Source organism: Chrysemys picta, chromosome 6 (genome assembly GCF_011386835.1).
Source record: "Chrysemys picta bellii isolate R12L10 chromosome 6, ASM1138683v2, whole genome shotgun sequence".
Classification (NCBI taxonomy): domain Eukaryota; kingdom Metazoa; phylum Chordata; order Testudines; family Emydidae; genus Chrysemys; species Chrysemys picta.
The window spans coordinates 98,920,348-98,947,997 of NC_088796.1; the positions used below are offsets into that span (position 1 = coordinate 98,920,348).

The window sequence follows — 27,650 nt, forward strand, 5'->3', positions numbered from 1 at the left end:
TCCTTGTTGGATTCAGCCCCAGGTATGTTTGCTGCTGATAAATAATTTCACCTACATGGGCGGGGAGGCCTGGGTACAGCTGCATGTTTGTTTTTCCAACTCGTGATTATGGAGTCAACTCTTGTGTTTTTTTAAAGGAACACGGGGATGCTGCACTGGGTCTTGCTCTAACATTAAAGAAACAAACCATTTTGATCCACTCATTAGGGTCTCTTGTTCTTTCATAGGATGCATATTCCCCTCATGACCAGGTGTCAGTTCTTACTTATAAAGAAACCTATAGTACTCATTCATTTGGGAATGGATGATCATACCTGTTGCAGAGGGAGATCTTAGCCAGCTTTAGAGGTTATGGTAGCATCCCCCAGAAATAATAGATAATAGCCCGGGGGGGGGGAGGGTTGGGTTGGCATGGAGGTGATACTTGTTGTTTTAAGTCTGTAGATATCAGCCCTCCCCCTTTAGGTATGTGGGTTTTGGCATTGTTTAGGGAGCATTCTACTATGCACTAAGAAGGTGGTTATGACTCTCAGCTGGAGTTGAGCAGAGAGTAGGCTTCTCCCCATGGGCTTGAAATTACCAATATTACTTATTTATATTATGTGAGCATCCAAGAGTCTAAATTAGGATGAGGGCCTCACTGTGCTAACACACAGCCCCAAAGAGAAGCTGATCCTTTCGTGGGCTGGTGGAAGGTGTTGATTTTACATGCAGAAGAGGAAAAATCTTGTCAAATACTGAGGGGTTGAATTAATCCTAAAAGTCAATATGAAAGTTTTATTAAAGAGTATTCACTAGCCATAACAGTGGTATTGTTGGATCTATTTCAAGGTACACTTCGGTGACTAGCAAAAGTCTAGCAGATATAATGGAGTGTGCCGCAGTATTGATGACTTTCAGACATAATGAGAGGGTTGAATCGTTTGAGATTGTTCATCACTGATAGAATTGACTGTCAGACATTAGTGCATGTATCTTAAATAGATACTGTTACTGTGGCAGAAGCTGGTGAGAATTCTCTAGCGGTCTGAAAATCCTCTGAAAGTAATATGGTGTGGTTAAGGTGTTAAGTATGCCTCCTACACCTGCTTGTAAAACCCAAATACAGGGGCTGTGGTAAGGAATACAGTTTTTTGTGTGTACACACAAACACACACACACCCACCCATTTAGTGGCCAGTTCAGCACATGCACCTGTATCCTCAAGGATGGCAGTCTTATTCTTCCTATGGCAGAGGGCTTTTGGAGGAACTGCCTAGAAACCTCAGCTATTGAATGCCCTTTCTAGCCACTAAGGTTTGTTAGTATAACACCAGTACCCAGCACTTGCAATTCACTGTCATTTTAATAGAAGTGACAGCTATGTGCTTTATAACTATACACTTGGCTCTTGTGTATTATTGCCAAATGACATCAAAGACATGTTAAGACTTTTGGCATATCAGCCTATGAAAGACACTTCCAACATAAAAATCTAAATGATTAAATTTAATATATGGCCCCAAATTCATTAAAATGCTAATAGCTCATTCTAAGTTAAATGATAAATCTTACAGTATTTAGCATTCTAAAATAGCATCACTTTATCATTTCTAAGGCATCTCAGGTTAAAATTTCCTACTATAATTTTCATGATTACGAAATGCAATAAAAAACCCTAAGAAAATAACAGATGAATGGCAATGGATTTATATATAGTTCTATAAAATATTTTTTCTTAAATACCATTTGAACCACAGTTGTCACAAAAAAATCTCACAGCCAAAATTAAGGAAATATAAAAACAATATTTAAAGTGTATAGTTTAAAAAATTGTAAACATTGTAAGTTCTTCCTTTAAGTTCTATTAATCCACTTCTCTTCAGTAAATATTTCAAGATCAGCAAATGTACAGGAACAACTTCTGTTTCTGTAAGTAAATTGTTTCAAAGAACAACTCTTTGTATCTGTGTCATTCTGTCTTTTGTGGAATTTTTTAGAATACACTAGCAATGTTTTTATTAGTCAGTGCTGGGTGGGTAGATGATGGTAGGTGGATCCAAGCAGTGTTTCTCCTTTACACCAGGTTGAACTCCCTCAGGTTTAGCTGTAGGATAGTGTCTTTGACAGCAGCAAAGACAAAGCGGATATTCTCTGTGTCTGTGGCACAGGTGAAGTGGGAATAGATTACTTTCTCTTTGTCTGGATTCTGGTCCTGGTACAGCTTCAAAATGAATTCTCTGGCAGCTTTAACATCTTGTTTAGGTCCTGTTTAGAGGCATAATGGATAATATTTTTAAAGGCTATAAAATATCATGTAGTTCAAACAAAATATCAGCCAGACCATTCAAATAAATACCTAGCTACATATAATTTACTGCAGACACTATTTTTGAGCAGGAGATAGCTTTTTTGTTGATATGCTTGCATAATGTTATATATCTAGTGGGGCTAAACTTGTTATAATATGTAGAAATGTCACTGTTATGATTAAACTTTCTGATAAGCTTCTGTGGTAAAACATTATCATCAGTACAACGTTCACTCAAAAATGTTCCTACAAATTACTTTTGTATGATAGCAGCCTAAAACAAACAAGCAAACATACTCAAAGTGCCAACAATGTTTAATGTATAAATAATGTAAGACTATAAATTGTCAGAACGATAGAGTATATTTATTAGCTTATTATTTTACTTAGTTTTCCCTCTCTTTGAATATTTGATATAGCTCTGCATATTATAAGCTGTTTCTATGGCAGTCTGCATCCTGGGATTTTATTTTGTTAGGAGGGAGGTAGACTTTTTCTGTAAGTAAGTATTTTAATCAAAGGAATTCTCAACTTAAATTTAGGATTCAATAGGATGTAATTAGCAAGCTAATGCATTTTACTATAACAGACAGTTCTGCATCTAAAATGCTGAATGATTTAAATCACAGTCTTAATCCATTATCAGCGTAGGTCCGTCATTCTTTTGGGATTATTGAATAGATACTGAATTTCAGTATACAAATGAAGCCACTTTAAAGTAAGTTGTACAGGTAACAGCAATGTTTCTATTAAGTGAAAATGCACCAATGGATTTTCTTTAGACTATTTTGTTTTATCCAGTTATTTTTGAAATGCCTAGACAGTATGAAAATGACTATAAAGTAGAGAATAAAGTAACTATATCACAATATATTTAGCAAACACCTAGAAAATTTACTGGAAACTTTTAGAATATGTAGTACAAGGGAACAAGAGGTATATTTCTGGACAAATTGGAGAAATGGTCTGAGTTAAACAGGATGAAGTTTAACAAAGACAAATGGAAAGTGCTCCACTTAGGAAGGAAAAATCAATTTCACACATACAGAATGGGAAAAGACTGTCTAGGAAGGAGTACGGCAGAAAGGGATCTAGGGGTTATAGTGGACCACAAGCTAAATATGAGTCAACAGTGTGATGCTGTTGCAAAAAAAGCAAACATGATTCTGGGATGCATTAACAGGTGTGTTGTGAGCAAGACACGAGAAGTCATTCTTCCGCTCTACTCTGTTCTGGTTAGGCCTCAGCTGGAGTATTGTGTCCAGTTCTGGGCGCCGCATTTTAAAAAAGATGTGGAGAAATTGGAAAGGGTCCAAAGAAGAGCAACAAGAATGATTAAAGGTCTTGAGAACATGACCTATGAAGGAAGGCTGAAAGAACTGGGTTTGTTTAGTTTGGAGAAGAGAAGACTGAGAGGGGACATGATAGCAGTTTTCAGGTATCTAAAAGGGTGTCATAAGGAGGAGGGAGAGAACTTGTTCACCTTAGCCTCTAAGGATAGAACCAGAAACAATGGGTTTAAACTGCAGCAAGGGAGGTCTAGGTTGGACATTGGGAAAAAGTTCCTAACTGTCAGGGTGGTTAAACACTGGAACAAATTGCCTAGGGAGGTTGTGGAATCTCCGTCTCTGGAGATATTTAAGAGTAGGTTAGATAAATGTCTATCAGGGATGGTCTAGACAGTATTTGGTCCTGCCATGCGGGCAGGGGACTGGACTCGATGACCTCTCGAGGTCCCTTCCAGTCCTATAATCTATGAATCTATGAATCTATATTTCCCTAAGTTTCCCAATATTATAAGTAAAACCAATTATCTTCCTCTGTATCAAAATGCACACTTTTCAACTTTGCATTCAAAAGCTGAAATATTTAAAAATCAGACTCCAGTCTCATTCTAACTCTAGCAATAAATAATATTCATGTTGATATGCCACAGTTGTGCCCAGGTACCTCAAAGAAAAGAAACGTGTGTTACCAGAGGCCAGGCTAAATGAAAGTTTCCAACACTACGGCCGCATGAAATCAGCTCTTTTAAAAGTGTCTGGTCCTGATCTTGCAATTTACAATATAGTCACACAGATTGCCCTATCTGCTATTGGGCTGTCTGTGGCTCAGCAGTCCGTCCACATGTTGCAGGATCAAGGCCAATGCTTTCAATACAGCAAAACTGCATCTTCTTATATACCACAACCTAGGTCTATATTTTGGCATGCAGAATTTAAAAAACAAAATTAGTTGCCAAATAATTACCTCAAATATATTACACAATCATTTATAAAGCAGGCAGGGAAATTGCAACTATTAAGGGAAAAAGGTAAGGAGCTTAACACTCATATTTAGAGTTTACATTTGATTTTAAGTCACTACTGGGAACACAGTCTAGGATAAAAGCTCACCTGTGTATTCTGGGAAATAGCTGATTAGATGGGAGTACATGATTTTCTCTTCTAGAAGATCTTTTTTGTTTAAGAACAGAATGACTGAAGAGTTCAGAAACCATGGGTATGTGATGATAGTTTTAAATAAGGCCTTGCTTTCTTCCATTCGATTCTACGAGGAGACAAATGAATTTGAAATTCAATTATTTTTAAAGCATTACCATATACATGATCAGGACACACACAAAAATCAAATCACTCACACCTCAACCATCAATCCAAAATTAAGTTCTCCTTAAAACTAGTGCATTTTCAAGTTCTCTTACCAGATTTTCTCTGCCCAGCAGAGTATTAAAAGTATTAACTACCCTACTTAATATTTTATATCCACACACACAGAGGGCTTTGGATCCGGCCTGCCTGAAGCTAAGTGAATGGGCAGCATGATGCAAAAAATTTAATGGAAAGTAATGCACATCAGAAGTCATTTGAACTACTCATGTATATTACTGGACATCACTGTGGCCAGCCCAATGAAAGCCTCTGGACTGCCACTGCACATTTTGGCAAAGAGCAGAAAGGTATGTGAGAATTCATAAGGGATGAGTTAGCGAACACTGAAAGTATTATAATTAGAGCTGGTTGAACCTACAGATTTCTGATTAGCAGGACATTTTCAATAGTTTGAAATTTTCCACAAACTGAAAAATCATTTCAGAAACCATGATACTCGGTGTTTCTGAAACAAACATGCTCCACGGGAACCATGACAGCTGCATGAAACTGACAAACATTTCAATTCACTGCTGCCGGGGCTCCCAAATATCTGCAGCTCCACATGCAGTCTTCCCCAGGCTGGGGATGCAGGCCTTCCAGATTCTCAGGACTGCCCACTCAGGAGTCTGGAAGACAGGGGGTCCCCAGCATAGCACAGTCCGCATGGTGTAGCTTCCCTGCGGATGAGGGCTTCCAGGGCAAGGAGCATGAAAGCCCTAAGAGCCCCCCTGGTTTCTTGGCTCCACAGGAAGAAGTTTGGAGTTCCCAGCAGCCTGCCAGGAGAGCTGGCAGAGAACCAGGGTAGACAGGGAGGTTTCCATCAGAACTCTGCCTGTGATTTGACCAAAATTCGAACCAGAAATGTTTTCGTGAAACAGTTTAGATTCAACTTAAATTGGCATTTTCCAATTAAACTTTTACTGGCAGTTTTCAGACCAGTTCTAATTAGAAGATAGTTATATAAATCCAAACATATAGCCTTACTTAGGATATTGTGTTCAGTCTTCGTCATGCTATCTCACAAAAATATGTGGGGAAAATAAGGATTCGGAGATCGGTTGTGAAAGCGAATAAAGACATGGAAAGGACTTCATATGATGAGATGAAAAATAAGAGGTATGAATGAAGTATACAAAATAATGAATGGTAGATTAGAGAGAGACTATTTACCTTCTTTGTTCCGTGAAACAGAAAGTCAGAAAATCTAAAACTGATGCTAGGAAATAGTTTTTCACAAAACATATTTAACCTATAGAACACATTGATGCCTAGAGGCTAATAAAGTCAGAAAAGGATTAGGAAATGTATATATTTAAAGAGAACATCCACATATTTGATAGTAATTATCTTTAAAACATTTCAGAAGGTAATGGATGGAAAGGGACTCAATCTCTATTTTGTAAAGAGAGAAGATCACTTATGGTGGCACATTAACAACAATCTTAGCTGCCTCTTTTCCCTGCCTTCTCTTCTCCTTTTGGTGGAAGATTGTTGCCCTACTCTCACAGCTGGCAAATGAAAGTGTAGACGGGATCAGGTCTCCAGCCCATAATTAGTGGCAGCTATGCACAGTATGCGCAGCTTCCTCTTGGACAGTGGTGGTCTGTGGCCCATAGTTGAAAGACAGCTGAGGAACAGTGTTCAGAGTTAAGGAGGATTGGTATTTATACTTTGAGTACTGTATTTCTAGACTTTCAGACATTTAGGTTTTTTGAACTGCACACTAACTTCCTGACTTTCAAATACGTGGGTTTCTTTCAATAACTAGACTGTTCCATTAATGAAGTGGTTGTAACTCAATAGTCTAATAGCCTTAATTTTAGACATTTTGTTTCTATATTAGACATTTCTATAGTTTTGTTTTTTTAATATTAATGTGTGAAAAGCGGTTGTCACTGAAAGAGTAAGGCAAAACGAAGATTCCTGCAGCAGTTAGAAGCTCTTCATGAGGTCCTTCTGGGTTGTGCGGAAGCTGTAAGGCCCTGCAAGCCTGTAGCTCAAGAGCCACAATTTTGTCCCACAGTATACATTAGAATAGAGTCACTGTGACACTGAATTTCATACAACTTTATAGACTGATAATGCTGCACTTCCAACTTTGTAGGGGCAAACTGTTAGTAATACATGCATTTATAAAGCACTAGTGGGTTCCTCCCCTCCCCCCCCTACAGAAATACAAGCCTCTTTTTTCTACACCTAATCGAGATCTGCTTGTTCCTTACCTCATTGTCACATTCAGCCAGGACCTGGTCGTATTCACTTAGTGCAACTAAGAAAATGATGGAGGTAACACTTTCAAAACAGTGAATCCATTTCCTTCTTTCAGACCTCTGGCCACCTACATCCACCATTCTGTTAAACAGAAACAAACAGCACAATGATTTTGTATCATTTAAATATATGTAGTAAATATGTACAGAGAAGCGGTCAACCAGTAGAACCCAAGACACTTGGTAGACCATTTTTTCAGGAATCACTAGACCCATGGAAGCTACTTCTAATATGGAAGCTATTTAACATATTTTTTTAAGTTAATTCACTTGCTGAAGGATCACAAATACCAGCATAGGTCAGAATGAATTGAGCAGGCCATTATATATGAAAGCTAACATCATGATCTGCTTCAACTTTCTGAATGCAGCTCTTGAGGAGGGGATGTAGAATTATGTAGGTCCCTTCTATATGAAAGTGACTAAAACTAAATGTTTATCTCCCATAACTGCATATTTAATACCATCAGGGATAAAATGTTCCAGATCTAATACTCAGAATTGCTCAAGTGCAGTTCCTCTCAACACAATCACTTAAAACAAAAAAAATCAAGAAAATTAGGTGTTACACCAACATTTACATTCACAGCAATCTCTGCTCACATATTACTACCAAACGAATAACCAAAACATGCACACAGACGTTCTACCTCCACATCAAACTTAGTTCGGACACACAAAATCTGATAATGCATACTTCCAGTTTCTCCTAATCACATACAACTTTAATTCTCTCCAACGTCAGTTAGATCAAAATTAGGGCTGGCAAGTGATTAAAAATATTAATTGCTCTGTTAAACAATAACAGAATACCATTTATTTAAATATTTTCTACATTTTCAAATATATTGATTTCTATTACAACACAATACAAAGTGTACAGTGCTCAGTTTATTTTTTATTACAAATATTTGCACTATAAAAAACAAAATCGTATTTTTCAATTCACCTAATATAAGTACTGTAGTGCAGACTATCATGAAAGTTGAAGAGCCAACAAGTCCACTCAGTCCTACTTCAGCCGATCACTCAGACAAACAAATTTAGTTACAATTTGCAGAAGACAATGCTGCCCACTTCTTGTTTACAATGTCACCTAAAAGTGAGTGAGAACAAGGTGTTCACCTGGTACTATTGTAACCGGCATCACAAGATATTCATATGCCAAATGCCCTAAAGATTCATTTGCCCCTTCATACTTCAACCACAATCCAATGCAGCGCAGACAGACATGTTCACTTTCATCATCTGAGTCAGATGCCACCAGCAGAAATTTGATTTTCTTTTTTGGTGGTTTGGGTTCTGTAGTTTCCGCATCTGAGCGTTTTTCTTTTAAGACTTCTGAAAGCATGCTCCACACCTCATTCCTCTCAGATTTTGAATGGTACTTCAGATTCTTAAACCTTGGGTCAAGTACTGTAGCTATTTTTAGAAATCTCACATTGGTACCTTTTGTATTTTGTCAAATCTGCTGTGGAAGTGTTCATAACACGAACATGTGCTGGGTCATCCTCCGAGACTTCTATAACATGAAATATATGGCAAAATGCAGGTAAAACAGAACAGGAGACATTGAACTCCTTGGGGGAGAATTGTGTCACGTATTAAAAAAAGCGTTAATTAAATTTGTATCAGCAGCATGTCCTCTGCAGTGGTGGCAGGGAAGGGGCATACAAATGTTTAGCATATCTGGCATCTAAATACCTTGCAGTTCTCACTTTCAGGTGATATTGTAAATAAGAAAGCGGCAGCATTATCTCCCATAAATGTACACAAGCTTGTTTGTCTTAGCAATTGGCTGAACAAGAAGTAGGACTGACTGGATTTGTAGGTTCTAAAGTTTTACAGTGTTTTGTTTTTGAGTGCAGTTATGTAACAAAAAAATTCTACATTTGTAAGTTACACTTCCATGATAAAGAGATTTCAGTTCACCTCATACAAGTACTGTAGTGCAAAATACTATTTTATCATTTGTACAGTGCAAATATTTGTAATCAAAAATATAAAGTGAGCACTGTACACTTTGTATTCTGTGTTGTAATAGAAATCAATATATTTGAAAATGTAGAAAAATATCCAAAAATATTTAATACATTTCAATTGGTATTCTATTGTTTAACAGTGTGATTAATCACAATTAAGATGTCAGAGTTGAGGATTGTGCATTAGAGTGTCGTGTGCAATGTAGTTGGTTCTGTGTTGAAAATAACAAGGATTTTTTTGTAAAGCTGAAGAGCCAGCATACATTTTGATATGATGCTGCTTTGGTGGAAGGACAAATGCACTGAGGCAGATGTGCATGTTATAAAGGAACATAAGAATTGATCTACATTAGCAGACCTGTGGCCCATCTAATCCTGTTTCTTGCCATAACTAGTACCTGATGCGTCACAGAAAGGTGCACACACCACGTTGTGGAATAAGCACTACAATCATACTAATAACCCTTTTTTTCTTTTATTCTTCAAGCGATTCTCCACACAGATTTTACTTTTGGTGCTCTGGCACCCCATGCTCAAGAGATCAGATTCATCTGATGCTCTGCCGGTGCCCTTCATGCCCCCTCACTTCCCATAGTGGAGAGCATAAGGGCTAAGGCAGCTGCAACTCTGTTCCTTCTTACCACTCCTGGCTGCAAGCCAGAACATTGCAGTGTCCTCATTCCTTGCTCTAGTGAGAAACTAGTTTCGCTTTCCAAGTGTAATGTTTTAGTTAGCATACTGATAATTTGTGTCGGGCCTGCCATCATACAGGTACTCCAGTACATGATACAAGATGGTGGAGCCTTAGTTGCCCATCTTGTGGTATAACTATGCCTGAGACTTCGTAAGTAGCTCAAACATGATGGGAACTATTCCAGTCATAGAACCTCAGTTTGGTGTTCAGAGAACTAATGGGTACTCTATTTGGCTACTTTTTCTTTACCAGCAATTGATGAAGACTGCCTTGTTGGTAGCCATCACATCAGCTACAAGGACAGTAACGATTCAAGCTTTCAGGGTGGGCCTGCTGTATCAACTTTATCACACTGACAGTCTTCATCCAAAGTTTCTGCCTATGGTGGCATCTTAAATGGATTGGTGGATGTAAAACTTATCTCATGGTTTTCTTTCCTCCTCCCTAACAAAAAATGACTTCACGTGTTAGATGTTGTTAGGACAATGTCTTTTTATTCAGACGGGACAATCAATATCATCACAGACTAAGTGGGTTTCGGACTGTGTAAAGAGCCTAGCCAACAAAGGCCCACCCAGACAGGTTAGTGGCTTACTCTACCCATGACCAGGCAACTTCTGTGGCCTACGTTGCCACTGTCCCCAATTTCAGAAATATACAGAGCAGTGACACTGAGTTCAGTCCAACCTTTACTTCCATTTTTGGTGCAGGACTCCAGGTTAGATGCAAGCTTTGTTAGGGCAGTCTTACAATCATTCTTCAATTACACCTCTGCTTACCTGCCTCCCGATGACTGCTTGCTAATCACCAAGAATGGAATCTGTGTGGACAATCACTCAAACAAAAAAATACAGCTATTCACCCTGCAGTAAGTGTAGTTCTTTGAGATGTGTTGCCCACACACATTGCCCATCCAACTGACAGGAATCCTACTGGCAGAAGAACTGAATGCAGGTTGCTATGCCCCATCCCTTATATCCTCCACTACAGAAAGCGAGTGGGTAATTCAGAAATATCTGATTTTGTATACATTCAATGTATGTGAACCGAGAGCAGAATCTGCATGGCCAGCACATCTCTAAGAACTATGGTAACTGTAAGGTAAGTAATTGTTTTAACGTGGATTGATTTTCTCATTATCCATGTAACTGTCTAATCCCCTTTTGACTCCCAATAAACATTTGCTATTACATATTGTGGCAATGAGTTCCACTGGTAAATTATATATTGTGTAATGAACTCCCCCCACCTTTTATTATTTTTAAATGTATTGCCTTTCAATCCCATTGAATGTCTTCTTATTCTTGTATTATAGGAGAAGGTAAATAGAAGTGCTGGATTATCTACTGTCTATTATTCATTACTGCATATTTCTATCATGTTGCCTCTTATTTTTCTCTTCTCTAAACTGAACAGTCCCCATCCTTTCGATCTTCCCTCTGGAGTTCCTTTTTCCAGCTAAGATAAGAAGGAATGATTTATATATAGATATAATAGTTTCAGGATTCATTATCTCATTCTGTAGACATCCTAATATTTAGTTTGCTTTTTGGACTTCCACAGTGATGCCCAGACTGCTTTACTATGTGGTTACAGTTAACGGAGAACCCAGGAATGTGTACGAGTACTTCAGATTATACCTTCCAATACACACTGCCTGGCATTTGTCAATAATGTACTGATACATTCAATGGGGGAGACCATGGGGAGCATAATCTTTAATTTGACTTGCTAGCTCATGTGAAAATTGAGCACTGTTAGCCACCTTAATCATCTGGGGGAAAAAAAAAAAGAGCAATAGCATGTCATAGTATGGAACCTTGGGACATCCCCGTTAACCTTTTGCTATGCTGACGTATCAGCCTACCGTTTTTCTCTCTTAAATGTCTACTGCATGACAGTGCTTTACTGATGATTTCTTAGGGCTCTAGTTTGAGAGTCATGAGACCTGTGCTCTATAGATCAGCTACAGGACCTCAAGCAAGTCCCTCCACCTCGCTGCACTTTAGTTTCCTTAACTCTAAACTAGAGCTAATTATTCAGAAGTGCTTTGAGATTTACAGATGAGAAAAAACATACTGTATATAAAAGCAAAATACTATTTTTATTTAGTGGATGTGTTTACAGAAAATGCAGTTGTGCAACTTTAACTTAATTTGTGGAAATTTCCAATATTAAAATAAGAGAGCAATAGGAGATATGGGGGAGAAGAGGGGACAACAGGACCAGGAGGAGGGAAGCAGATGGTTGTGGATCTGTGTGTGGATTGGGGATATGAGAAAAGGGAAAAGCAGGGCTATCCAAGGAGGAGTGAAGCAGGGTTTGGGAGGTGGACAGAAAAATTTGAATAGAAGAGAATGCCTAGTCTTGCTCTCTGGTGTGTTTTTCCCCCTCCTCCATGGCCTAACGGCACACAACATTTTTCATTGACATGCATTAATGCTGGCGGATGGTAACAAGGGAGAGGATGCACTGATGGGGACAGCTTGCAGTCAAATATGCCGAAGAAGTGGAGCTTGCATGTTAGCTAGGGAGGCAGCTTCTCAATCTGATTAGCTTCTTGTGGTTCATCAGAGTGGAAATCTAGTCAGATGGATCTTACTAGGGTCCTGCTCCCTACGACTCAAGTTGGGATCAAGAGCTGGAGGGAGAGCAGAGAGGCAGGGAAAGTGAGGATCTGGTGATGGGGAGGAGATCTACTGAGGCTGGGAAAGCGTGTCGGAGAACTAAGTAACTGCTGGATCTGGACCATTCTATCAGCATCTCTTTACAGTGATAAGTTATTTCTCTGATTTGACAATAAGTAACTCTTACGTTGTTGGTAATATCTTCAAGCTAAAAGTTTGAAAAGAGGCCTTTGACATTTTGTGTGATGTGTTTGTAAGCAGTTTGGAATACATGGTAACTGGGCTTGTTTGGATATAGGAAGTTTTTTTGTTTGTTTTTTTATTAAATTTGGCCCAGAGTCTCAAAGAGGAATGGATTTTAAATATCCTCTGGGAAAGTTAGAAAATGTCATTTAAAAAAAAAAAAGACAATTTAATTATTCTCTAAAGAGTTACTTATTGAATTTGGAGACTAAATTCAATCACTGAAGTGTAAGAAACTGATATTAATCCTGTTTTGAGTGTAAGGCTCACTGTAACCTTAAGGGTAGAGTCTCTGCAGACTACTTCATAAGTCATATCTTTTAATTTATTTCATACATTGCCAGAATACAGTCAATCTTACCTAAAGATAATGTTTTCTAAATCAAAAGGATACTCAATAATTCCCGTAGTTGGCACTCTGACTCTGAGAATATCTTGCTGAGTTGGCACAAATGAGGGCAAGGCAATACGATCAATGTCAGTAAGGTAACTGCAAAATAACATGTATATATATGTAAGTAAATGTTTTGATGTAATGAATCCAAATATTTAGTCAGACAAAACATTTAATCAAAATATGGAGTAGTAACAATCATTTACCCACAAACCAAGTGGAAGAACCATATACTTAACATAAAGAACCTGGTATAAATTATTTCTCTTAACTACCTGCAAGATATGCCTTGAATTTACAGATACCCACTTATTTATTCCATACCAGAGGCATTTACCAGGCATCCCCAACTTCCTTAAAGAGTTGATTTCATTCTTTTCTGGAGTAAAAAAACCTGCCATGTAGGCAACACGTTGTTCCAGTATATACAAAGGGTGGCATCTTCCCTTCTCTCCAGAGTCTCGTGTAGATGGGGCCCTCCATCTCTTCAGTTTACACAATTGTGTATAACAAGTGATATATTTAAGGGAATCTCTAAACTGCAATTAAAATCTGCAGCTGATTTGGGCTTGCAAGGCTCTGGCTGTGGAACTGCAGTGTAGACACTCTGGTTACAGCTACAGCCCAAGTTCTAAGACCCTCCCACATTGCAGGGTCGTAGAGCCCAGGGTTCCAGCCCAAACTGGAACATCTACACCACAATTAAACGGCACAGCAGTCCGAGCCCCAGTCAGCTAGCCCGGGCCAGCTGCAGGAGTCTAATTGCAGCGTAGACATATGCTAAGGCAGCAGTAGGCAATAGGTGGACTGCAAGCCAAATCTGGACTGCCAGACACTTTTGAATGGACCCTGAAATCTTTTTATTTACTTTTTTTATTATTATTGTCTCTGGAGTCTGGACCTTGACAAAAAATAATCGATTACCCTGCCCTACAGATTGGATGTGTTTGACAGGAGTTTTCTTACTGCTCTTGATATTAAAGTGATTTATCCACTTTCTGTGCTTTACATTAACAACAGAAAGAAACAAACAGGTGTCTACTCAAATGGATTGATTAGTCATGTATAATTACATTTATAGATAAAGGAAATCAGTAAGTGTTTTCTGCCTTTAATGTAGTTAGTCTAGAAATCTGATTTCACAAGATTTGTGGTTTATAAAGCCAGGATTTAGTCAGACTATTGCATTCTTGTGCTTAGATAAGTAAGTATTACATGAGGAAGTCAGAGACCACTCAAGAGCGCTACAGATACATACAGAACAAGACAGATCCCAAACTATGCTTATCTACTGCAGAAATCACCCCACACTTAGGGAAGAAGGCTCTCTTATTTTTAATAGACAAAACACATTAAAGGTACCCTTTCTGCCTGGCCATCTGTCCCAAACAAATCTCAACTAAAGATGGGCACCAAAATCCAAACAGTTACATTTTCATAACCAGGAACTCTTTAGTCTCCTAGAACAGATGTTTAGCACAGAGCATGAATGTGAAAAGCACTTTTTCCTTCTTCGAGGAGCTATAGCAAAATCACCAGATTACTTCTGTGACCTCAGAACTAGAATTTAGACCACACTAGACAACGGAAGATTTACCTCATAGTGAAGTTAGAGAACTTTCAAATATGGCTAATTTGTACACCAAATTTCATTCCCTAATTTACGTACTTTTAAAACTACTGTTACATAAACTCACTGCCCTGCCTGCTTGATGTTCAACTGTTTTCAAGCTCTCCCCAAAGGGAAATTTAATTATGTACCAGCTGTGCTGACCTCAGCATTAGGAAGAAGGGTAACTGGCTAATGATTTCAGTGTGCTCAGAAAGAGGAAGATATTTGGAAACAAACATTTTACACAGAATTATTTTAAATTTTAGCATAAATCTCAGACTAATTTAAAAGGTGGGTGAAATTTTCAGACCAAGGGATATACAGGAGTAGATAATGTAAGCAGCGTGAGTCCACCACTCTTTGTAGCTCTGGAAGAAGCCTGGGGTCAACCTTGTGCTAGCACTGTGTACTTACTATTTAGTAGAGTCTGAGAGCTGGTATTCTCTCCGTCTATCATAGCACTCTTGGATTCCTGGATCTGCCCAAAGCTTCTTGATTGCTTCCACTTGTTTTCTTTCTAGCGCTGTTATTCTGTCCACCTCCACTTCTCTGATCAGCTGAGAATTTTCCTAATTAAATGGGAAAAAAAATGAAACCTGTATGACTAAAATTTGTTACAGGACGATAGGTTCACTGGCTATGAACGCATGGAGTGTATCTTATACTTTAACTGGCATTAACGGTACGTTAATAGGAGAACTTCAACAAGGAGCATGGGGAAAGACAAGCAGCAAAAAGGTAAAATCGCCTGAAAAAACAAACAGACATAAGGAATACATCAGCACTGAGTGCCTTGTTGGCACCAAGGAAAGAAATAAGTCACCCTAACATGGCCATTATCTGCAATTCAGCAGTACTGTATCCTATTGACAGAAGGAGATTTTTGTGGTAAAGGAAAGCATTCCAAAATGGCAGAAGCTAAGATAAAAGATTGAAAATCTCACCAACCTGATCACTTTTATCGCTATACATTTAATTAATCCTAATTAGATATCTTCTTAAATGTTTGCTAAACTGGGGCCATAGTGCTGTAGGCCTTTAAGATTTCTGTAAGGCATGAATGGAGCGCATGTTTCACTGAGATGAAGCTGAGATCATCTACAGTAAGAGCGATTTTAAGTTTTTTACCATGGATTGTGGTACCCTGAATCTCTGTTTTGACCATTGAACCCCTTGCAGTTATCAAACAGAAGAGGTGACAAAGGACACACACTCCTACTGCTGCCCTTTAGGATAGAGCATCTGATAAATAAAGGCATGTACTAGGAGAATGATCAATTTATAACTACAGTCAAACTTTTATGGCTGAAATTACATTCCTGCCCTTCTACAAAAGTGTAATCCCAAAAAACCTTCTGTGTACTTAATACTAGAAGAAAGCACCATTTATTCACTTGTTTAATGAAATGAACAATGTTTAGTGTTTGCCGAGGATTATGTGTGGCTCACTTCTGCCAGTACATTACTAGCTAGATTATTTATACTGTTCTTTATGACCTATAATCTCATATTGTTTTTTCCCCCTCCAGGAGTAGTGTTATGCTGGGTTCCAACCTGGAATTGGGCAATTTTGTTTGAGGAAGCAATGAAACCATTCAAGTATTTGAGGCAGTAGATGCTCCAGACAGGATGTCTAGAACATGCTGTAAAAGCCATTCTGGTCCTACAGGTTTGCTATTTGAACTTAATTTGCTGATATCTTTGCTTTAATTGTACTTTTTTCATATGATAATTTCAAGACCTATGTGAATTTGCACCACTTGAGAATCTGACCCTACATATCTGTGTTGCATAAACATCTTTACAGAGCTTTAAAATGTGGCTTTTTAAATACACTTGCAATTTTAATAAACTGTTTAACGGTCAGCAAACTAATGAGATGGCACATTTCTGAAAGCATATGATTGGCATTATTTCCAAATGCAAAAAATCATTGTTTAAAATATTGCTGCACATGTTCATTAATACACTGGAGAAAGGTGTCTTGGTCATCCCGTACTTCTAGCCAAGTGTACACTGATGCTGTCACAGTTTCAGGGTACCTGTATTCTCCCCCCCACATTCCTTATCATCCCTCAAGGGTATCCACTTAAGGTTTCCAACTCCAGTCGTCATCTCTCTTGAGTGGAGGTCTAGGTCTTTCCCCTCCGACAGGGGGGCTTTAAGGCTGCACAGTTTCCCTGACTTACACTGTGGTATCCCCAGTCTGCCTACAGGCCAGCATCTGTGTTTTGCTTTCTTGCTGTGATAACCCTTCCCCCAGAGTTGTATACAATCCCCACAGTGATACATAAATGTATGTCAGTATGGTCCCCAAATATATTGCATGAGGTTGCAATATTTGTCACAGGTACATCATCTGAACCCATCTTAGATGCTAAATGTTTTGAGGCGGTTTCAACTTTAGCTAAAAATCAAATCTATTCTAGATTAGGAATCAGAAATTTTGGAGTGAAAATAAAATCTAAGTTTTGCCACTGACTGAAGTGTTACCAGGATTTCATCCAGAATTAATGTCCAGGCAGAACTGGTATCTGGCTAACTGACAGGGATACGTTATAATTGTTTGCTGTATTTTAACACATGCAGAAGTTAATCCTATTCAGCAAAACATTTAAGCAAGTTACACCTCTACCTCAATATAATGCTGTCCTCGGGAGCCAAAAAAATCTTACTGCGTTATAGGTGAAACTTTGATCCACCGGAGTGCGTAGCGTCCCCCCTAGAGTGCTGCTTTGTGTTATATCAGGGTAGAGGTGTAATTGCTTTGCTGAATCATGGGTTTAAGTACAAACTTCCTAGGTGAACAGTATTGGGTACTAAATAAATACACACATGGACCATTTAAATATCATATTTTTTTTGTATGTATATACACACACACACACACACTTCAGTAAGCATCTGATTTTCCAAGACAGAAGATGATCCATAGGGTGCATTCTGTAATAGACTGAGGATGAGCCCTTGAAATCTCAAGGATATGCATTAAACTTTTCAACCCTTAAGTAAATAACAGCGAAGCCAGAAAAAATACTGTTGCTCTGGGGAACACAGTGGGGAAAAAACAAATTGTTGTTATTCGTACAGGGTGAAATTCACCCTGTGCAAAAGGTTAGGCAAGGCCTAACCACCACTTAAGTTCCACTTTAGCCATATTTTAAGGGTTTAAGTGGGATGTAAGTAGTGCACAGGCTACACTTCTTGATCCTCTGCCCAGGAGCAAATGTTACTCATAGATTCTTATTACAAAGCTCTTGTTTGAGATTAATTTGTTTATTCAAGGTTTCAAATACTTCAAGCAAACTTCCTTTTTTTTTTTAAGACCTATTACTACTATTTTCTAGAGATCAGTGAGGGAAATCTGATGTATATTTATTTTTATTGTTAAGCGCAGCATGAGATTTGCCACACAGATTGTACTATCTGAAAATGCAGCAAACATTAGGGCTACGCGCATATTAATATTCATCATATTTTGGGGAATGGGGAGGAAGTTTCTGAAGTGGGAAGACCTGAATATTGACCACCTGCATGTTTTCAATCATCTGTTTTTCAGGCACCTATAGGGCAGGTGTCACAAAGACCTGTCAGGACTGTGCTTTGGATTTATTGTATTACGACAGTGCCTACATAATTTTTGGCCTAGCAGAAAGAGAGTTTTCCACCCTGAAAACTTTCTCTTAATTCCATGCCCACATTTTGAGGTCCAAATAATATAGCCCAAATGCCTACTGTAAAGAAAATCTCAACAAAAAAACGACAGTATTTCACTGATTTATTTTCCACAGTAATTCATCAAATTTGGAATTACCTTTTTTGTTACAATTAATCTGCTCTTAAAAGTGCCAACATCAAATGTAAACTCTGATGTTACTAAAATATTTCCTATTTATTTTTTAAATGTAAAGAATATGCTCTGACTGTTATTGCAGAACCCCTTTTGTACCTAAAGATGCTATATGTACACTATAAAAAGCCTGGGTATCATTTCTTACGGGTTCGTCACAAAAAAGGCTGAATGCAAGAAGCTAGATGAAATTAGTTATTGTCTTAAACAGGATAACAGATTGAGCTGGACAGTATTTACATCATTCCCATCCACACCTGTGTATTTAGATATTGGTACCTGAGAGGAGCGTGTACCAGGAAACAAACTCTGTAGCATAAGCTTTCACACCCATCATGAAGTACGATAAATCCTATAACCTTGCTTTCATTCACACACCTATAGAACTTTAACTTCCTTAAATGGATATCTGAGTTATGCTGCTTGTAATTTTAACTGCCTTGTTTTATTTTGGGTGCTGAAAAATTGAATTTTCTCCTGAATATATTGTAATCTAGGTGATTATGAATTTTATACTTTATTGCAGAATGAAGAAATAGTCTCATATTTGACAGCCTTGAATTTGTCTGCAAAATTTTACAATTGTAACTGCCAGTAAGAAAGTGTGCTATTACAATTTAGGTAAATTGTAATGAAAATGTTTCAAAACAATTGCAAATGGATTTTGAAATTGTGCAGAACACTGTTTTCTTGTTTTTCAGCCTGGTGTAAGATGCAGCCACTCTTACAAAGAGAACAAGATGGCCAGTAGCTTCCCCAAAGGGGGAGTTCGCTACTCATGGATATTGCTATTAGTTCAATTAGGAAGGATTTATTTCACAATTGTCTAAAGCGGCAAAGCTCACATAGATAACTAATCAGGTACCATGGTGGGAACCAAGCATGTTGTTCAATTAGTGTTTCACTTCAGGTGTAGGATCACCTGGGTGGCAGAACAGTCCACAATATAGCAAAATGGAACATCTATACTGGCCGGCTATTTGGATTTAAGAATAACATTGTAACCAAACCGGTTTTCTAGCTCATGTTCCAAAATAAAACAGACTGAGGGAAAGGGACAGTGCCCAGGCCTTGCTCTGACCATCTTGTGCTTACCTCTGCCAGGTTCCTGAAGGATCTAACACTTACATCGCGTCTCCTTACGGGACAGGTAATTTAGGGTGCGCTTAGAGAGACAGGAGCACGTCGGCCTGTCACACCTACCAAACAACTGCGCCCCGCTGCGTCTCAGGGAGCCTGGGCCGGGTCTCGCCGCCGCAAAGGGCGCAGCTGCGCGGGGCTTTGCGGCCATTTAAATGCCAAGGCCCCGCCCCCTCCCAGCTGGCGAGGCGGGGCTCGGCTCCCATTGGTCGGGGGCGGGGTACAAAGCCGGAAGCGGCCCACGCGCGAGTGGCGGAGGTTGCCGCAGCATCCGGAGCTAAGGACCCGGAGTGAGCGGAGCGTGTCGAGCGGCCGTTCTCCAGTTACCCGGCCTTGGGCTCCCTCCGGGGCGGCCGGTCCTGCCAGCGAGACGCGGAACGTGACTTTGATTTCACTGCGTGAGTAAACCTGCTCCGCAATTGCTGCTTATAAAGGATGGCACATGTGCTGAAATGTTGAAGTCAAAGGAACTAATCAGTGGCATGTTCCAACATACAACAGAAACTGAAATTGTATGTTCTTACCTTGTTTTGCTCAGATGTGTACTGTATTTTTAGAGTATCCATAGCTCTGATCATCGCTTGTATGGCAGTAAATATGTTTTGATAAACCAGTTTTGTGAAGCTTTTCCTATCTTCATCTGTGTAACCTGACCCATGAATAATCCTCATCTGTTTAATAAAGGTGCTTTTTCCACTTTCTCCTGTGCCTGCAACAAAACACAACATGATCATTTCCTATAAAGATTAAGCCTGATTTACATAGGAGGCTGCACCTGTGATGCAACTAATAAAGAAATGAGGTAAGTCCCTTTTAATGAGAGCGCTGACAGCCACAGTGGAGTTACTCCATTGCCTGAGCCTCTATTAAAGTAGTCTCCATGCTGGTTGCAGGCATTACCCTAATATACACCTTTGTCTAAAGTGTCTTTGCTGGGGGAATAACCTAGAATGCTATATTCACATTTGACTTCTAAATCTGAGATATGCAAAATGCTAAAGAACACAATGGCCAACTTTGATTATGGAAATTAGATTTGCTTTGGCCACTTTCAACAAGAACAAGCTGCTGTTTTTGAAAACAACCAGCCATCATTCACTCTTATGTACCCCAATTTTGCTCACCACAATGTAAGGTGTAAAGCAAGAAAATTCATCATTTTAAAGGTAAACTCTTGATAATAAATTAAAATCTAGCAAAGAATACTCATGATGGCATTTCAGATGTGTTTAGAAGTAATCTCTCATGGTTTTCTCAACTATTTTCCCATCAGGTCCAATTGCCAGGATCAACCTTCATGAAAGATAGATATTTAAAAAGCACCTAAGTGATTTTCTACAATCTTTCAAAATCCTGCAGTATTCATAGGGAGATTTTACAGCCTGGATTCTGTATATATTGTAACAGCACACTCTGTCTTTGCTCTCAGTGTTTACTTTGGTTTATAAATATCCTTAAACAAAACTCTAAGAAGTTTTTTTTCATTGGTTTGTGTGTATACAATAAAACAGCACTGCATTATCATTCAGCATGAGAACCAAGAGCTAGATATTTATTCATCCCATTTCTGCTGACCCTTCAGCAGTTCACTTAACTTGCAGCAAATGTATTACCCAAACAAAATTAAAAGGCGTGGGGAGATCCTTGCACAATTGCAATTTTTAATGAAATCTTTTTGTAAGTTAAACTTTCTTCTCATAGTTTTAGTCAATACAAACAGAAGTCATCCCCCCCCCCCCCCCCCAATCACCCTAATAGTAATGAAACCAAAAACATGATAGCTGTGGCCTAACCATAATATCTGCTTCCTAGGTACATGACCTCTTCAGAGGAAAGAAAGTCAGCTAAATATAGCAATGATTGCCCTTGTTTTAAGATGTTCCTTAGAGCAATATAGTTAAGAAGCTATGTATTGCACTTTTGTGAAAGAAACTCCTCATATTTGTTTAATGGTTAACATTCTACCTGGAGCTCTTTCTAAATGCAAGAGTAAAGCTGTTAGCCCTGGTACACTGGCCAAATTCCATTCAGTACACCCAAAGCTGTCATTGAAAGCTTCAGAAACTCTAACTCACCTGCCAAATTCAACCCTCGAAGGGTTGGGAATATTTCAGGAGGACTTACTGGCATGTCTGCAGGAAAGGGGACAACTTCTGTGCATTGAGAACTGCCCTGAATCCTCCTGAATGTTAATTCAGTTATTTGCAAATTGCATCCAATATGCAATTTAAGCCACTGCTGAAAACCTTAGTTAAAAATCTACAATATATACACATAGGCCCCACCTTCCCAACCACAGATTATTGATCTGTTCAGAATGTTACAAATTGATTGACAAAAATAGCTGTAAATATTGAGTTTATACATAACTGTCAAAGAGATTTTGAATTGGCAGGATATTAAATCCACATTACCTTGTGTCTATATCATTTCACTTATGAAAAATACTTGGTTTATACACCATTACAATTTTGCATTGCTAAAACATATTGGCTGGTAAATTCCTTGTATTAAATGTCTTATTTAAGGATTTAAACACCAGTGATGATGAATGCTGCAAAATCTGCTGGCGAAAGATTAGAGGTATTCAACCTCTAACTGCTGCATCATAGGGTGCACTTCACATTTTGAAGCTTTCTCCACAGCCCTGAGGGCTAGAAACTTACTTTTTCTCTAATAATTAAGGCTGAAATCATCACCTATCCACTTGACTCCAGGAGCTGGGGCTTATGCTGCAGAGATTTTGGTTACTCCATCTCCCTCAGCCCCTCCCCTAGCCTGCTTGTTTGTCTCATCCACCTGTAATGTCATGCATTGTAGTTAAAAGGTAAAACTAAGGGACCCACTTCAATCCTAATAGTGATAACTAGACAGGTGAACCAACTTGGAGACAGTTTAGAAAGAACAGAAGGAATTCAAGGAAGTAGAAATGGTTTGAGTAAGACCTATTATAATACAGCTATAACAAGAGGGGAAAGTGGTCAATTAATATACAAAAAGAGCCAGCAAAACTGTTCCTCAGGAAATGGGATAAATCCTATCGTATGAGACAAGATTTTCTGTAATTTTTCAGTGGGCAAAATGCTGAATCTCCTATTTAGTTGAAACTCCCCTCACCAGAATTTCTGACTGCATATCTACAGCCTTGCTTATATTCACAACTGTAAATATTTATAGCACACGCTTGCTAATCACTTTGTTGCTAAAGGATCTTTTTTGTTTAAAACTTGTGAGCAGTTCATGAGGTAAACACTTGTAATATACGGGCCAGGACAGCCTACACATGTCTCTATCCAGACTGTACATATGTATTAGACAGACATTTTAAACACTAACTGCTGTCCATGAGCGTTTGACCAGGATAAAGGTGAGTTGCACCACAAGCAGCCATGCATATAATAACTACTCTCTACCATCTCCATTGCTGTAGTAGGCAAGATCAGGGCAGGAACCGAACAGAGGGGTGAACCCCTTGTATTTCTGCTGTGACAAAGAAAATAAGGAAAGTGGTGGTAAAGCTTCAGGGAGCGGTCACTAATGTTTATGGTCCCAATCCAGAGCCCACTGAAGCCAACAGGAACTTCTGAATTGCTTCAGTGTATGCTGGAAGATGTCTTATATGAAATTCACTTCTGTGCACTGGGCTATTATAAAGGCTACACTCCACTTACGACCCACTTACATCTTCAAAATGTGGCTTTCATGGGGTTAATCTGGTGCATAGGCTTATGCTGGCTCTCCGCTCACCATTCATTCCTTTCAACTGCTTAGGAATGTGCCCATATGTGATTCAATGTGAACTGGGGTATAATTGCTATTTCATAGACACACAAAACCGCAGCCCCAGAGTTGCAGTAAGCTAAGCCGATGTCTTCACCCTACACAGGAAGGTAAAGCTTGGCCATATGGATCTATGTTCCTGTCATACATTTGAAAATCTGAGAAAGGCAGAATTTTTTTTTTATTTTGAAGTGGCAACCACAGTGACTCATCTGAACAAGAACTAGAGCTTAAAGTACAAAATGAAAAGGAATAAGGACAAAATAGATTCTACTGTCTGAGATCAATATCTTTTCTGATAAATTCAAGCAAGGTTGATTCTAGAATAAATAATTTCACTCTGATAATAGCCCATTTCATTTATGATCATTCTCTAAAAAGTGCTTTAAATCGGTGCTATTCTCAGAGGGGTGGGACCTAGTCAATAGAACAAGCAGTGGGAGTCAGCAGCTCTGGGGCTCTTTGGTCTGCTTTGCCACTGATTTGCTGTGACACCTTGGGCAAATCATTTCCCTCCTCTGTTTACCCTCTCACCTTTTTCTTTTCTATTTAGACTGTTAACTCTCTGGGGATCGTCTCATGTGTAAGTGCAGTGCCTATGCTACTGGGGACCCAATCTTAACTGGAGCCTCTAGGTGCCACTGTAATACAAATTAATAGCAAACAATTGGCAAGTAGTTGTGAGGTTTGCTAGCTAACATTAAATTACTGTATGAATATTACAAGGTATTAGGAGAACACATAATCTGCAGCCCCTTTAATTCAGTAAACATTCATGAAGAATAATCTGATAAGGTTTCAGTTATGCAGAATACCTACAAAGCTCAGCTCTCTTAGGAGATATGTGACTTAAGTGGCATCAGCCACTCAAGAAGTGTGAATAGCTGGCACCTTCTGAAGTGGTGCTGCTTTTATAAAAACATTTACCACCTTTTTATGATAACTTATTAATGAATTCTGTACAATGGAATTGTGTTAGATAGCTGCACACACAGACAATCCACCTCCTTTCATAATGTGATTTATAAATATATATACACACACACACACGATTTCAAATATGGAAAGTCAGGTTGTGAGCCTGGCTGTAATAGCTCATAATCCTTCCTTTGCCACCACTAAAATTGGACTGGATGACATCAAAGTCTTACCATTCTATGACTCTGAATCCTCCATACTTGAAACTTGCCCTGCTCAAAATTGTCCACATAATCAAAGTCAAGAAAGAAAAAGCAGCGCTGTGTGGTTGGATTCAATAATTTCCTCTAACTCAGTGGTTCTCAACCTGCAGCCCGTAGGCCGCTTGCAGCCCAGTCAGCACACAGCTGCAGCTCATGTGACATCCTCAGGGTCATACAGGTAGTATTGGATGCGGCCCACATAACACATTGTGGGCCACATATGCGGCCCACAATGGTAAATAGGTTGAAGAACCACTGCTAACTGATGCACAGTTATGTAGCTTCCTGATCAGTTCTGATGCAGTACGTTAACTGCCCTTTGTAATGTGCTTTCCATGTTGGGTTTCACCTATGTAAATGTGTGTTCTCACAAACGAACACCACAAAAATATGAAGGGTGAACAGAGAGCAAGTGTGAAAAATTGGGACAGGGGGGGGGGGGCGCTAATCAGTACCTATAAAAGACATTGCCCCAAATATTGGACTGTCCCTACAAAATCGGGACATCTGGTCACTCTAAAAATATGGTTCATAGCTGGACAATTTTTTGCTAGATGCTTGAAATTGACGGGATGTGTAATGGAATGCTAAGCTGTATTTTACTGTTCAGCCACTAGATGGCACTGTGCATAAAATACCTTATTTAAACGAACCTCAGCCATACCTGGCAGAGCATTACAGGATGTTATGATGAACACATCTGGTGTGTATAAGCAAGCTCTGTAGCCAGTCCATATCTGGCACAGGAACATGACAGGATGTCATGAAATACAAACTGAAGAAAGGATTACCAAGACTACTGCTTGCTTGAGAATGATCTTAACACCTTCTTTCAAAGAAGAATTGTACCTGGAACTTGGATAGTATCACCTTCTTTATTAAATGAATCCTAATATTGCCCCACTGTTGCCCCCATTTACAATAACAAATCATAAATGTAATGAATATCTAGATGACTCTTTTAAAACACAAAAAGAAGAACAGGAGTACTTGTGGCACCTTAGAGACTAACAAATTTATTAGAGCATAAGCTTTCGTGGACTACAGCCCACTTCTTCGGATGCATATGATATGTACTCCTGTTCTTCTTTTTGCGGATACAGACTAACACGGCTGCTACTCTGAAACCTTTTAAAACACACACATTAAGAACAGCTACTGCTTCATAATCACTCTGATTTAAGACAACAGGTTGAAAATGTTAGTTGTGTTTTTTAGTACTTGCAGTGGAAAGGCTGCAAACAGTAAATGGTCTTCTCTGTTTAGTCTTCATTTAGTTGGGTACCAGCTGTTCCTACGCATGGGGTAAAATAAAAAACTACTTGCAGTAGCTTGCAGACACAATGCAACTAAAGGTCCTATACTGAATGCTTATACTGTACATTTGGAAACAGCTGGATGTTGAAAACAACTTGATGGAGATCTGCATTTGCTATTCGCTATACAAAGTTCGGCGGTAGGGAGTAAGGGGAGGAGGAGGGAGGTTGGGATGGGGAGGACAGGATGCAAGAGGAGTACAAAACTAACTCCAAATCGAAAATTAACATCTCTAGGCTTATCACTGTCATCAATAGGTATTTTTGCTACGTGGATTCTGAAATAAAAATGACTGAATACCACACATTTTGCTAATATTTTTATGTTCTTTTGTCCATAATGAATATAATAGGGGGAACTTTGCATTGAACTTCAATGTCATATTGAAACTTAGATTTGGGACCTGAAGAAGAGGGAAATTAAGGCACAGTGGCACATCCAGACAGGAAGGATGAGGCAACTGTGTGACAGGAATTAATATCTTTTCTCTGACATCGGACAGAAGGTTCTTTATTATTATTTCTATTATGGCAGAAAGGAACTCCAGTCAATTTTTGATTTGGGCCCCACTATGCTAGGCAAATAACAGAGGACAATCTCTGCCCCACAGAGATTATAACCTAGAAGCAACAACTGAACAATACAGACAGATAGATAGTGGCAGGTTCTGAGAAGATTAAGTAACAATGAAACAAATAGTTTAGCACAAGAGCTGAAGTCTCAGTACTAACCTAAACAATGCCGATTTTTTATTTGGAATATTCTTTTCATTTCAAATACAAGAGACAATAAGTATGAAATGGATACATCCTAAGGGCAGTATGAATTGTTGGCCTTTGCTAACAAAAAGCGTTTAATCAAGGCTGCCTTTATTGTTGGGTGCTTATTTACCTTAATACATTTATGAGCAGAGATTAATACTTTGCACAATATACATTAGAAAAAAAGTAAGTCTGATCATTATTTTCTTTTTTAAGTGTTAGCCCAACTATGAAAATGGGTCAGGGGAGGGGAAGGAATGATGATGTGTTGCATGCTAATAAATTCAAGAGATGTAGTATTTTAATTTGTAGCAGTTCTTTCATATGTCTCCCAGACAGCGTGTACATTTCAGACAGTTGTTATTTCTGAAATGATTGTGTGTCAAAAGTCCTTCAGCAGAAGACGGGCACAAGCAAAATCATACCCTAACTGAGAAAAAAAATCAAACTTAAAAAGGGAAATTAACTAGAGGAGCTCTTGAGTTGGTATTTAAACCACAGAAATGTAAGAAATATGCATGGAAAATTTCTCTATTAAGGTTAACTTCATTTTACAAAATGTTCTCACACATACTTCCAAAGAATTGTACTGGCTCAATTTTTATTGCGGAATAGAGGCTCTCTATATAAATTACATCAGATAAACTATGCCTGCTTAAATTTGCCAATGAAACCACTCCAGTTTTTTATTTAAAACACAACATGAACCTAAGACTGTTAGAGCAGAAGTATTTAAATAATTTGGAATTCATCAGTATAAACATCTATTCCTGGGATTTAATTAAATACTGTTTCATATCTAAGAATTAGCAGTTGGGTTCATCACAGAACTTTCAGACACATTTTTTTGGTAGA

At 38.7% G+C, this 27,650-nt stretch overlaps 1 protein-coding gene across 1 annotated transcript in view; it reads right to left on the bottom strand.

Moving 5' to 3' along the window:
* Nucleotides 1–1,326: 1,326 nt before the first annotated feature.
* The window catches only part of LOC101950316 (guanine nucleotide-binding protein subunit alpha-14), a 52,272-nt gene continuing 25,948 nt past the window's right edge, over nucleotides 1,327–27,650 (bottom strand). The window contains exons 2-7 of the mRNA XM_005297724.5: nucleotides 20,281–20,465; nucleotides 15,181–15,335; nucleotides 13,122–13,250; nucleotides 7,167–7,296; nucleotides 4,687–4,840; nucleotides 1,327–2,247 (exon numbers count right to left, since the gene is read on the bottom strand). Of these exons, the coding sequence (XP_005297781.1) occupies nucleotides 2,057–2,247; nucleotides 4,687–4,840; nucleotides 7,167–7,296; nucleotides 13,122–13,250; nucleotides 15,181–15,335; nucleotides 20,281–20,465 (944 nt within the window). The 3' untranslated portion in view covers nucleotides 1,327–2,056. The remainder of the gene's footprint in view (nucleotides 2,248–4,686; nucleotides 4,841–7,166; nucleotides 7,297–13,121; nucleotides 13,251–15,180; nucleotides 15,336–20,280; nucleotides 20,466–27,650) is intronic.